Source organism: Doryrhamphus excisus, chromosome 18, assembly GCF_030265055.1.
Source record: "Doryrhamphus excisus isolate RoL2022-K1 chromosome 18, RoL_Dexc_1.0, whole genome shotgun sequence".
Lineage (NCBI taxonomy): Eukaryota > Metazoa > Chordata > Actinopteri > Syngnathiformes > Syngnathidae > Doryrhamphus > Doryrhamphus excisus.
In genome coordinates, this window is record NC_080483.1 from 3,411,187 (window position 1) to 3,424,347 (window position 13,161).

A 13,161-nucleotide genomic window follows, 5' to 3' on the forward strand; every position below is an offset into this window, starting at 1 on the left:
CTCGCCCGGATGTGGGATACCGGGGCCTCACCCTGGAGCCAGGCCCGGGGGAGGGGCTCGCAGGCGAGCGCCTGGTGGTCGGGCCTTCACCCGTGGAGCCCGAAGAAGCCACACGGGATCTCCCCCTCGTAGACCCACCACCTACGGGGGCAAGCATAAGGGTCCGGTGCAATGTGTGTTGGGTGGCGGTCAAGGGCGGGTGCGTAGGCGACCTGGTCTTCGGCGGCCAAATCTGGTTCTTGGGACATGGAATGTCACTTCGCTGGTGGGGAAGGAACCTGAACTTGTGCGAGAGGTTGAGACATTCCGACTAGACATAGTCGGACTCACCTCGACCCACAGTTTGGGTTCTGGAACCAAACTCCTCGAGAGGGGCTGGACCTTGTTCTACTCTGGAGTTGCTGCAGGGGAGAGGCGGCGAGCTGGTGTGGGCTTATTAATAGCCCCCCGGCTTGGTGCCTCTGTGTTGGAGTCAGCCCCGGTGAACGAGAGGGTCATTTCCCTACGCCTTCGGGCTGGGGAAAGGGTCCTGACTGTCATTTGTGCGTTCGGAGTACCCGGCCTTCTTGGAGTCCGTCAGAGGGGTGCTGGAGAGCACCCCAGCTGGTGACTCCGTCGTTCTACTGGGAGACTTCAACGCCCATGTGGGCAATGACAGTGTGACCTGGAGGGGCGTGATTGGGAGGAACGGCCTCCCTGATCTGAACCCGTGCGGTGTGATGTTATTGGACTTCTGTGCGAACCACAGTTTGTCCATAACTAACACCATGTTCGAACATAGGGATGTCCATAAGTGCACTTGGCACCAGGACACCCTAGGCCGCAGGTCTATGATCGACTTTGTAGTCGTATCATCAGACCTGCGTCCGCATGTTCTGGACACACGGGTGAAGAGAGGGGCTGAGCTGTCAACTGATCACCACCTGGTGATGAGTTGGATTAGATGGCGGGGGAGGATGCTGGACAGACCTGGTAGACCCAAACGAGTAGTGAGGGTGTGCTGGGAACGTCTGGCAGAGTCTCCCGTTCGTCGAGTCTTCAACTCTCACCTCCGGCAGAGCTTCACCTGCATCCCGGGGGAGGACCGGGATATTGAGTCCGAATGGGCCATATTCCGTGCCTCCATTGCTGAGGCAGCTGACCGGAGCTGCGGCCGCAAGGCGGTCGGTGCCAGTCGCGGTGGCAGGCCCCGAACCCGATGGTGGACACCAGAGGTCAGGGCTGCCGTCAAGCTGAAGAAGGAGTCCTATCGAGCCTTGATGGCTTGTGGGACTCCGGAAGCAGCTGACAGGTACCGTCAGGCCAAACGGTTTGCGGCTTCGGCGGTGGTCGAGGCAAAAACTCGGGTGTGGGAGGAATTCGGTGAGGCCATGGACCACGACTTTCGGTCGGCCTCGAAGAGGTTCTGGCAAACCATCCGGCGCCTCAGAAAAGGGAAGCAGTGCCCAGTCCACACTGTTTACAGTGGAGACGGGGGCCTGCTGACCTCGACTGGGGATGTAGTCGGACGGTGGAAGGAATACTTTGAGGCCCTTCTCAATCCCACTGACATACCTTCCATAGAGGAAGCAGAGTCTGAGGACACATATGTGGACAGTACCATCACTGTGGCTGAGGTATCTGGGGTCGTTAAGACGCTCCTCAGTGGCAAAGCTCCGGGGGTGGACGAGTTCCGCCCAGAATTCCTCAAGGCTCTGGATGTTGAGGGACTGTCTTGGCTGACACGTCTCTTCAACATTGCATGGAAGTCGGGAACAGTACCTTTGGATTGGCAGACCGGGGTGGTGGTCCCCCTTTTCAAGAAGGGTGACCAGAGGGTGTGTTCCAACTACAGGGGGATCACACTCCTCAGCCTCCCTGGGAAAGTCTATTCCAGGGTGCTGGAGAGAAGGGTACGACCGTTGGCCGAACCTCTGATACAAGAGGTCCAATGCGGTTTTCGTCCTGGTCGTGGAACACTGGACCAGCTCTACACCCTCACGAGGGTGCTTGAGGGTGCATGGGAGTTTGCCCAACCAGCCTACATGTGCTTTGTGGACCTGGAAAAGGCATTCGACCGTGTCCCTCGTAGCGTCCTCTGGGGGGTGCTCCGGGAGTACGGGATTGGTGGCGCGCTACTACGTGCTATCCGGTCCTTGTATAAACGGGGCAGGAGTCTGGTTCGCATTGCCAATAGTAAGTCGAGCCTGTTTCCGGTAAACGTTGGTCTCCGCCAAGGCTGCCCTTTGTCACCGATTCTGTTCACAATTTTCATGGACAGAATTTCTAGGCGCAGCCAAGGTGTTGAGGGAGTCCAGTTCGGGGGCCTTAGAATCTCATCTCTGCTATTTGCAGATGATGTGGTTCTTATGGCTTCTTCGGGCTGTGACCTTCAGCATTTACTGGGACGGTTTGCATCTGAGTGTGAAGCGGCTGGGATGAGACTCAGTACCTCCAAATCAGAGGCCATGGTTCTCAGTCGGAAAAGGGTGGAGTGCTCTCTCCGGGTTGGGAATGAGGTCCTGCCCCAGGTGGAGGAGTTTAAGTATCTCGGGGTCTTGTTCACGAGTGAGGGAAAGTGGGAGCGTGAGGTCGACAGACGGATCGGTGCAGCCTCGGCAGTAATGCGGTCGCTGTACCGGACCGTCGTGGTGAAAAGAGAGCTGAGCCGGAGGGCTAAGCTCTCAATTTTCCGGTCGATCTATGTTCCCACCCTCACCTATGGTCATGAGCTTTGGGTCATGACCGAAAGAATGAGATCGCGGATACAGGCGGCTGAAATGAGTTTCCTCCGTAGGGTAGCTGGACTCACCCTAAGAGATAGGGTGAGGAGCTCAGCCATCCGGGAGGGGCTCAGAGTAGAGCCGCTTCTCCTTCACATCGAGAGGAGTCAGTTGAGGTGGCTCGGGCATCTAGTCCGGATGCCTCCCGGACGCCTCCCTGGGGAGGTGTTCCGGGCATGCCCAGCCGGGAAAAGGCCCCGGGGCAGACCTAGGACACGCTGGAGGGACTATGTCTCACAGCTGGCCTGGGAACGCCTTGGTGTCCTCCCGGTGGAGCTGGAGGAGGTGGCCGGGGACCGGGAAGTCTGGGCTTCCCTTCTAAGACTGCTGCCCCCGCGACCCGGACCCGGATAAGCGGAGGAAAATGGATGGATGGATGGATGGAAAAACAAACTTTGCTTAGTCCAGTGCCGATTGCTGGCCTCCATTTTTAAAAGTGAAGAAAGTGTGGATCTGCGTGTTACGTCATATCTGAGCATGCGCTGAAAGAACGCACCCAGGATAAACTTAAACAGGAAAAGATCAAATTCAATCTTGCTAATATTTTATAATTAAACTCGGTACATGTTTTATATAGATATATATTGTCTTTTTTAATAAAACTGGACTTGTGACTAAAGTATATAAGGGTTTAGATCGGGGTCTCAAACTCAATTTACTTGGGGGCCACTGGAGCTCGGGTCTGGGTGAGACTGGGCCGCATCAGGTTTTCAAAAAAAAAAAAAAAAAAAAAAAACGCATTTATTAAAAACAAAAAAATTAAAAAAACTTCACTTTGGTTCCTATTTTCTACAAGAAAAGCTCTGATAAAACATTACACTGTTCTCAAATATCTTAATTTTTATTTTTCTGCACAAAATAAGATGAAAAATAAATAAACAAATCAAGAATAAAGAATGTCAATCAATCAGTAATAAATAAATTAATATATTAATAGTACGGCAAATAATAAAAACTTAAGAAACCACATATAGTTGGTGGGTAGACAAATTATTTTTTTCAGATTAAAATGAACAAAGCATTATTAGAGCCCTGTAGACATGACAAAACACGACTATAGTCACATTTATACTCTTTTTATTTACAACAACTGCAGGGACACATGCTAACTCGCAAACTAGAGAGCTAGCGACCTAAACAGTAGCCTTCAAGTTATTTCCTTTCAACTTAAATAGCCAAAAACCTACCACTTCCACACGGATAGGGAGGATAACTATTAACAGTTATTTAACCTTTAACATGAACATTAATCAAACGTAATAATTTTTTCTGGGTACATGATACCATACAGCATCCATATCAAACTTGCGCAGGCCGCACTAACATTAAACTTTCATATCAAGGCGGGGGCCTCAAATTAGTGTCCTACGGGCCACATTTGGCCCGCGGGCCGCGTGTTTGAGACCCCTGGTTTAGATTCTGTTTCACAGATGGCGGTAATGCCAACCGCCAATAAACAACAGAAGAAGAAAAACACCACGAAGAAGGTACACTAGTGTGCCGCGGCACAGTGGTTGAAAATCACTGAACTAGATGATGCAACGTCAGCAGACATTGCGTGTGAATGTTGAAAAGCTGAAGCGAAACTGAAACTGAACTGATTTATGGAATTTAACGTAATGATTTTATGTTTATTGATTAGTATTTTATTATAAAAAGTGATTTTATGCTTCATTTCTGTAATGCACTTTGAATTGCTTTGTGTACAAATTGTGCTCAAGGTGGTGATGCATTGCTCCTCTGTGTGTGTGTGTGTGTGTGTGTGTGCACGTGGTACCTGGCGGCCCAGGTGATGGGGATGCGGTGTGCAGCGTAGACACTGAAGGACAGCACGCTGGCAACACGGCCCGCCTCCTGGACAGGCACCGTGCTGCAGTGGCTCTGCGGCGTGGTGTGAAAGTTGGCGTTGAAGGTGCTGCAGTATAACTCCACCAGGTCCAAGATGGCCGCCGTTAGCTTTTCCACCACTTTCTCTGTGGGACAGAAAGTTGAACAGCTGCCAGTTAGGGCAAAGTATACCTGGAGCGAATGCTGGAGGGCAACGCTGGCGTCTTAGCACACCTCTGTTCTCTCTCACTGCCAGCACTGAGGCGTCCTGACGGGACAAAAAAGTGACATCATTGAGTGTAGCCAAACTCGGCTAACTTATATTCTACTTTAATTCTACCTTCAGGACTTTGGGCTGCAAGCGACAGGGGCACGCGGGGAGTTGGCTGAGTGCAGACGTCACATCAGGTGACTCCACAGCTGCTAGTGAGCTGCAGAGTGCCTTCACTGATTGGACGAGACGCTCCACATGCAGCGGAAGCTCCACCTGGTGCAGCACGCACGAGAATAAACATCTTTTATGACATGATTACTTATTTATTATTTCTTCATAGTAGCGGTCTGACCTCTGACAACAGGAAGGACTCGGCTTCATTGTGGAAGGTGTCCAGCAGCAGAGTCAGAGCCTCCCTGTACGAGAAGAAACATTCGATAAGACCGGTCTCACACAGGGGTTCGCCTGTGCTGTGTGAGCCCCGCCCCTCACCTTGTGACTGTCTGTTTGATGGGACGCTCCTGCAACAGGATGCCGTGGTTCAGTGTAGATGCCGTCTTGTCATCGTCTTTCTGTTGGGTTGGAAAGAATTAGACTTTTCTCTTGATACAATCTGTTGCTTGTACAATACTAAAAAGTTACTATGTAAAGCAGGGGTCTCAAACATGCGGCCCGCGGGCCAAATGTGACGCGCAGGACACTAGTTTGAGGCCCCCGCCTTGATATGAAAGTTTAATGTTAGTGCGGCCCGCGCAAGTTTGATATGGATGCTGTATGGTATCATGTACACAGAAAAAATTATTACGTTTGATTAATGTTCATGTTAAAGGTTAAATAACTGTTAATAGTTATCCTCCCTATCCGTGTGGAAGTGGTAAGTATTTGGCTTTTTAAGTTGAAAGGAAATAACTTGAAGGCTACCGTTTAGGTCGCTAGCTCTCTAGTTTGCGAGTTAGCATGTGTCTCAAGACCCTGCAGTTGCGCAATATGTTGTAAATAAAAAGAGTATAAATGTGACTATAGTCGTGTTTTGTCATGTCTACAGGGCTCTAATAATGCTTTGTTCATTTTAATCTGAAAAAAATAATTTGTCTACCCACCAACTATATGTGGTTTCTTAAGTTTTTATTATTTGCTGTTTTATTATTATTATATTTATTCATTACTGATTGATTTTCTTTATTCTTGATTTGTTTATTTATTTTTCATCTTATTTTGTGTAGAAAAATAAAAAGTAAGATATTTGAGAACAGTGGAATGTTTTATTAGAGCTTTTCTTGTAGAAAATTGGAACCAAAGCGAAGTTTTTAAAAAATTTTTGTTTTTAATAAATGCGTTTTTTTTTTGGGAAAACCTGATGTGGATGCGGCCCAGTCTCACCCAGACCCGAGCTTCAGTGGCCCCCAAGTAAATTGAGTTTGAGACCCCTGATGTAAGGGCTTAACTAATTTATTTAATTAATTACATTAATTTTTTCAGTGTATTTAACGCCTCTGTGATGACTGTCGAGGGAGGGCCAATGAGTGTGACGCTCTTTTACTATAACTTCATTCTGACTTGAACACATCAACAAACAGTACAACTCCAACACCATGTACTCTATGTACTGTATGTACTCTATGTACTGTATGTACTGTATGTGTCTCTCCAATTCACGCCTCACTAGTCCATTCATCCGGTGAAACACACTTCCTCATTCTCGTTATAAGAATGAGAGATGCATTCAGGGACACTCAGAACATCACAAAAACGGCTTTATAAACGCGTGCGTGTGTGTAACGCTAATAATTCGGATGCGTTACATCCCCCCCCCCTCCCAAATAAATGGCTCGGCCAGAAACGGCACAAGACTGCTCCCCTTATCTCGCGTCGGCGGATGCGCGGCGCTGTTTTGAAACCGGACACCACAACCCTTTGTCATGGTACATTTGCATACTAATAGTGTTGATGTTTACTGAGGGGACGGAGGGGGCAATCTGGGCTGTGAAGACACTTTGAGGAAATAGAGAAAGCCACAAAACACAAAAGTGAAAGCAAAGGTTAAAATAATGTCTAGTTCATAAATAGCTCTTCCCCCCCAGTGGGAGCTTTTTTTTTTTTTACACAAGCACAGAGCGTAAAGTGCATGTGACAAGACGCCCAGGAGTTGAGTCTACAGGTGGGACGCCCAAATTGGTAGGTCCCAGGGCAGAAGCCTGACAAAGTACCATATGGTACTCCTCCCATATGGGCATGCCTAAAAGCGTCCCTGTTTGCTACATTTAAGTATGCTAGAAAATACAAAACAACAAAACAAGTACATATATCATAGTAACATGGTTTAAAGTGTGATTCAAATGTTCTGCCGCTATTAAACAGACTTGTGACAAATACAGTTTTAGGCTTGTGTGGTATCTTTTAGCTTGATTGACAGTTCATGTGGAGCCGTTAATGCATGCAAATATATATATATATAAAATCCTGTCCTGAAAATTGACATATTTCAGACATAGATGCTAATGGTGATTAATCATGATTAATTAATTTTAAAAGCATGATTAATCAGATTTATTCATTCATTCATTCCTTTTCTACCGCTTTTCCTCACGAGTTGTGTAATAATTTGACAGCCCTGTACACAATATAAAAAAACTACTACCGGTTTGTTACGCAATATTTACACTAAAAGGTTACTATATTACCCAATAGTTACACTTATACCAAAGTTACAATATTTATATATTAACCAATATTTGCATTAATGTTGCTATACTACACAATATTTACGCTAAAAACCATAATGTATTGACTAAATATTTACTATATTTAAGCAAAAAATATACTAGGTTGCACAATAATGACACACGTTGTGTCAATTTTTGCATTAAAGTTATTGTAGTACACAATATTTACACTTAAAAGCTTCTATATTTCCCAATATATATACTAAAACGTTACATTGTTGCACAATAGTTACACTCGGTATTCCAAATATTATGTTACACAATAAAGATACACAAAAAGTTACTATATTTACACTTAAAGGATACTATATTTACAAATATATACACAAAAAAGATTTTACATTCCTCAAAAAACTAGTTTGCATATTTACAATACTTACAGTAAAGTTAATGTTCCTTCCTTCCTTCCTTCCTTCCTTCCTCCCTCCGTCCATTCATTCATTCATTCATTCGCCATCGGATTGTGTGTGTGTGTGCGCATGTGTGAGTGCAGACCGTGCGCGACAACTCTGTGTTGACGGAAGATCTCCTGGTGAGGATCAGTCGGACGTCCCAGTCAAACTTTAGACACTGTTGGACACACTCCAAACCTGCCAGAGTCTGAGAGCTGACACACACACACACACACACACACACACACGGTAAGGGTTTATAAATGAATATGCAGTGTGTGATAAGCCTAAATGATGGCACGTGAGAAGAGCAGGAAGGAGGAGGAAGACTACTGTAGCAAGATGAAGACCAAAAGGTGATAAAGCAACACAAAGTCCAAACACAACAGGAAGCACCAGGCCAACACGGGAGCTTGTTATTGTTATTGGTACACTGCAGGAAGTTCATGGTCACAACACACACACAGGCATGCTGGACTTGAAATGTTGTGTTAGACAGCACACTGTAAAAAGTGAGGACTTTTTGGAGAAACTGCTGTGTGGTTTGGATGAAGTGCTAAAGCGGAAGTCAAATGGTTTAGAAGCACAGCAGGGAGTGTGTGTGTGTGTGTGTGTTGCGGTCGGAGTGGTTCACCACAGCACAGAAGCTGTGTTATTAGTGAAACCACACATCAGCTCAGCACCGTCGGGGGAGGAGGTGGCCTCCTGTGAGTTTAAAGACGTGTGAGGCACACAAGCAACACGTGGGCTTGATTCCGGACGGTGACAAGACATTTTTGCAAATCAGATATTTGGTTTTGTTTCTCTTCAAGTTGCACAGCAGCAACTTCAAGAAGGACCTCGGCTGAGCTTCTTACCTTCTGAGGAATTCGTCATGCCCGCAGACCTTCAGCAGGTAGTCGTCCACGTCCACGTGGTCCAGGTCGTCCTGAGCGTAGCACAGCGTCTGATAGATGAGCAGGTCTAATGTGGACGAGCCTGACAGACAAAGAAGGGGGCCTTTCTGTTGTCTGTCTCACAGACCGAAACCAAAAAAATCAGGTCTCCTACCGTCACAGGTGAAGGTGAGCGGCTCTCTGAAGTGGCTGCTGATGACGGTGACCTTCACACTGACCCCCAGAGCTTGATGAAGCACCTCTTGGCCCACTGATGGCGACCACACGAAGCCTGCGTTCTTTGAGCGGTCGCTGTGTGGATACGCTGAACGCAGCCTGCATGAGCGCACAAAGTCTGCTCACAAAAGTGTGTGTGTGTGTGTGTGTGTGTTTATGTGTGTGTATGTTACTCACACGTCCAGCATGTGGCAGAAAGCTGCCACCTCTTCGTCTCGCTCCTCGGACACCTGGAAGAGTTCGTATCCAAATCCACTCATCCTCGAGCCGAGCGTCACCTGCCAGTCACATCATCATGAATGTAATAACGTTGTTTGGTGCTCATCTTGGAAGTCGTTACCAGCGACCAGCGCCCTTTTCTTGATCCAGACGCAATAACAACATAACAACACAAAGACACGCTTGTCATCAACGTGGCCAAGTGGATAAAGGTCACGTTGTCCGCACCAACAGAGGAACTTCTGTACCGTACTCATGTCAACTCTCGACTGTGTGTGTGTGTGTGTGTGTGTGTGCAGAAAAACAAACTCTCTGCTTTCACTTATGCTAAGCTAATAGAGCACTTTGTCAGACAGGTGCCTGAAAAATGAAAGGATGAGCCATTATGCTAGCTATGCATTTTTTTTGTATTTACCAAATTGTCAGCTTTCTTCTCGTAATCACGATCCTATTCTAATAGTATTTTGACTTTAGTCTAAAAATATTATGACCAGGGTTCGATTCCACCCTCGGCCCTCTCTGCGTGGAGTTTGCATGTTCTCCCCGTGCATGCGTGGGTTTTCTCCGGGTACTCCGGTTTCCTCCCACATTCCAAAAGACATGCTAGGTTAATTAGCGACTCCAAATTATCCATAGGTATGAATGTGAGTGTGAATGGTTGTTTGTCTATATGTGCCCTGTGATTGGCTGGCGACCAGTCCAGGGTGTACCCTGCCTCTCGCCCGAAGACAGCTGGGATAGTCTCCAGCATCCCCGCGACCCTTGTGAGGATAAGCGGTAGAAAATGAATGAATGAACTTTTTTTAGTTTCTCATAGGAAGCTAGCTGGGTTAACTCGATTAATCTATCTTCACAGCTTTATGACAACATGCAGCATGATTCAGGCTTAAGTCTTCATAAATGGGTTGGAGATAGAAAGTCACGGCAGACATTTTTGGGACAACGGGAGCACCAAGGCTCTGGAGTTCTTACCGGGTCTGCAGACACTCGTCGCTGGTTCCTGTTACTCTTGGCATCAGGAACATACGTCCTGGGTGGGACTTGGGGAGGGAGGGTCTTGCTCCGTGCCACAGGCTTCCCAGATTGGTCCCGCCTGCTGCTGTTGAGTCGGACCAGCGAGTCGTTGATGATGTCATAGTTGAGCTCCCCCGAGGTCACTTTGGGCTGATCCGCATCCGGGGTGTACAGATTGATGTTGTGGGATATTGGGGACCTGTGAACGGTCAAGAAGGGATTCTCTGACCCAGATGATGAGGAGGGGATTGGGTTCCTCGGGGGAATGGCGGGGGGCTTGTCATCTGGAAAAGTGGGTAATCCTTTGGGAAGAACCTCAGAGTTTGAGCCAACAGGGTCTGCGGGGCTGGAAGTGGAATAGTCCTTGAGCTTGGTCAACTCTGGACTGTCCAAGATGTAAAGGGACTCAGTGAGGTACCCCCCTTGGAGAGGGAGCGCCCTGGCTGGGGGGAGCTGTGCAGATTGGGATCCTCCAGGTTGGTTGAGGGAAGAGTCCCTCAGCAAGCCCGGGGGGGTGGGAACGGTTTGTCTGGGGGTGGGCCGTGGGCGCTCAATAGAGGCCGTCGGGGTCTCGGAGCCGGTTGAAGCTGGGGATTCGGCGGGGCCACTTTGGGGATCACTTTTGTCCTGCTTGAGTCTGGAGAGGGCGTCGTACTCCATCTGCAGGGCCTCGGCCAGGACCAGCTCCTTCTGGCTGAGCCCCAGAGCCTCCAAACAGGCCCAGCCCGCCTCGCTGTTCTCCTTCTCCATCTGAGCCGCTGACATGATGGCCCCACCTCCCTCAGCACGGCAGGATCGGGATGGAGAAAGTAGGCCCACAGACGTTCTCTGAGAAGGTCCAGTGAGGACACATGAAGCTGTCGGCGGACACACAAGATCAATGTGTTTATTTAGTTAGCTCGGCAGCTGTCCAGGAGTCCTCTGCATCACTTGAGCGTGTGACCAATCACAGCAGTATGAGTAAGTGAGTGAAATAGGTCCCTTTTATTCTGGTAAAACTACACCCCCCCCAAAGATTAAAAAAAAAAATTAAATTAAATTAAGTAAAATTAAATTTTAAGTAAAAATTAAGTACATCCACCCTCGGGCATCTCTGTGTGGAGTTTGCATGTTCTCCCCGTGCATGCGTGGGTTTTCTCCGGGTACTCCGGTTTCCCCCCACATTCCAAAAACATGCTAGGTTAATTGGCGACTCCAAATTGTCCATAGGTATGAATGTGAGTGTGAATGGTTGTTTGTCTATATGTGCCCTGTGATTGGCTGGCGACCAGTCCAGGGTGTACCCCGCCTTACGCCCGAAGACAGCTGGGATAGGCTCCAGCACCCCCCGCGACCCTCGTGAGGAAAAAAGCGGTAGAAAATGAATGAATGAATTAAGTACATTTGTACTGTATTGTACTTCCTGTAAATTTTCTTCTCATACATTATAACTTTATTGATTTTATTCAGGTGACATTTTTTTCCACAACTTGATTTTTTTTTTTATTACAACTCTGTTTTGTTTAGTTTTTCATAATAATAACAAAACAATTTTAAAAAATAACTTTTTCTTTAATAATTCAACTTCATGCTACTTCAATTGATTTTCATTAGAATATTATAAAATTAATTCTCATAAAATCAGGACTTTTTTCTGATTCAAATTGATTCAAACTTTTTTCTCATAATTTTTTTTTTTACTTTATTCTTGTAAAATGACTGCTGTTTCCTTTTTGAGTAGTTTTTTTTTTTTAATTAAAATTTTAGAATTTGCCAAAGGCCAGTTAAAAAAAACCCGGACCAGGGAATGGCCCCCGGGCTGCACTTAGGATAATATTATATGATATTATAATACAGTATAATAGTAAACGTATTGTTTGCTCTTTTTTGTATTGGCACTAGTTAGATTGTGTACCTAATAAAGTGGGCGCTGAGTTGAACTGTGCAGTGAAATTCCAACATGGTGACCACGATAATGGAGCGCTCGTGCTGCAACAGCTGCTTTTAACAGAATCCAAGTGACTGAGAATGTCCAGCCAAAACAGGAAGCCACATAAACAGACAGCCTGGCATCAAACATCACACAAAGGACCGTGAAACAAATTAATTCTCTTTCCGTCACTTCCTATTTATTTCCGAATTGTCCCAAAACTTTTGACAACATAAACTGAAACAACATCCAGATGTCGTACAACATCTGTTTTACTCTCAGTGCTGATAGCGGATGGACCACGTTAGCTTGAGACCCAGACGGACCTGAGGTGCTGAAAGGAAGCACAGCAACACCATGTGACCAGGAAGGAAGGACGTATGATACAAAACAAGCTTGTTTTTCCAAAGCCGGACAGGAAAACCTTTCAAAAGGAAACACCACACCTGCAAGCGACAGAAGCTCAGGACATGGATCACACACACACACACACACGGTGTGTTTACTTTCCACCAACAAGAGCGAAAACATGAGCAACGTTTGAACATTTCACGTCATCATCGTCAAACTGACCTTGACCGATTGCTCAACCCCCCCTTTTCAAGCCACCCACACCAATAGTGGTAATAATTATCATTTGTACGTTTACGGTTATCTTTGCTGGGATGCATGTCTGTGTGTCGCAGTGGGAGGGGCTACAAAGATAACATTATACCAGGGGTCTCAAACTCAATTTACCTGGGGGCCAGCCACTGGAGCTAGGGTCTGGGCAAGGCTGGGCCGCATCAGGTTTTCCAAATAAAAAAAAAAACGCATTTAATAAAAACAGAAAAATATACAAACTTTTTCAGTGCTTTGGTTCCGATTTTCTACAATAAAATCTCTGATAAAACATTCCACTGTTCTCAAATATCTTACTTTTTATTTTTCTACACAAAATAAGATGAAAAATAAATAAACAAATCAACCTTTAACATGAACATTAATCA

The 13,161-nt window shown here is 46.5% G+C and overlaps 1 protein-coding gene across 1 annotated transcript in view; it reads right to left on the reverse strand.

The window, feature by feature from the left end:
* Positions 1-13,161, reverse strand: part of pik3c2b (phosphatidylinositol-4-phosphate 3-kinase, catalytic subunit type 2 beta) — a 28,483-nt gene that overhangs the window by 13,623 nt on the left and 1,699 nt on the right. The window contains exons 2-11 of the mRNA XM_058054615.1: positions 10,222-11,120; positions 9,208-9,308; positions 8,969-9,129; positions 8,776-8,896; positions 8,022-8,133; positions 5,296-5,375; positions 5,156-5,219; positions 4,930-5,076; positions 4,824-4,857; positions 4,540-4,735 (exon numbers count right to left, since the gene is read on the reverse strand). Of these exons, the coding sequence (XP_057910598.1) occupies positions 4,540-4,735; positions 4,824-4,857; positions 4,930-5,076; positions 5,156-5,219; positions 5,296-5,375; positions 8,022-8,133; positions 8,776-8,896; positions 8,969-9,129; positions 9,208-9,308; positions 10,222-11,028 (1,823 nt within the window). The 5' untranslated portion in view covers positions 11,029-11,120. The remainder of the gene's footprint in view (positions 1-4,539; positions 4,736-4,823; positions 4,858-4,929; positions 5,077-5,155; positions 5,220-5,295; positions 5,376-8,021; positions 8,134-8,775; positions 8,897-8,968; positions 9,130-9,207; positions 9,309-10,221; positions 11,121-13,161) is intronic.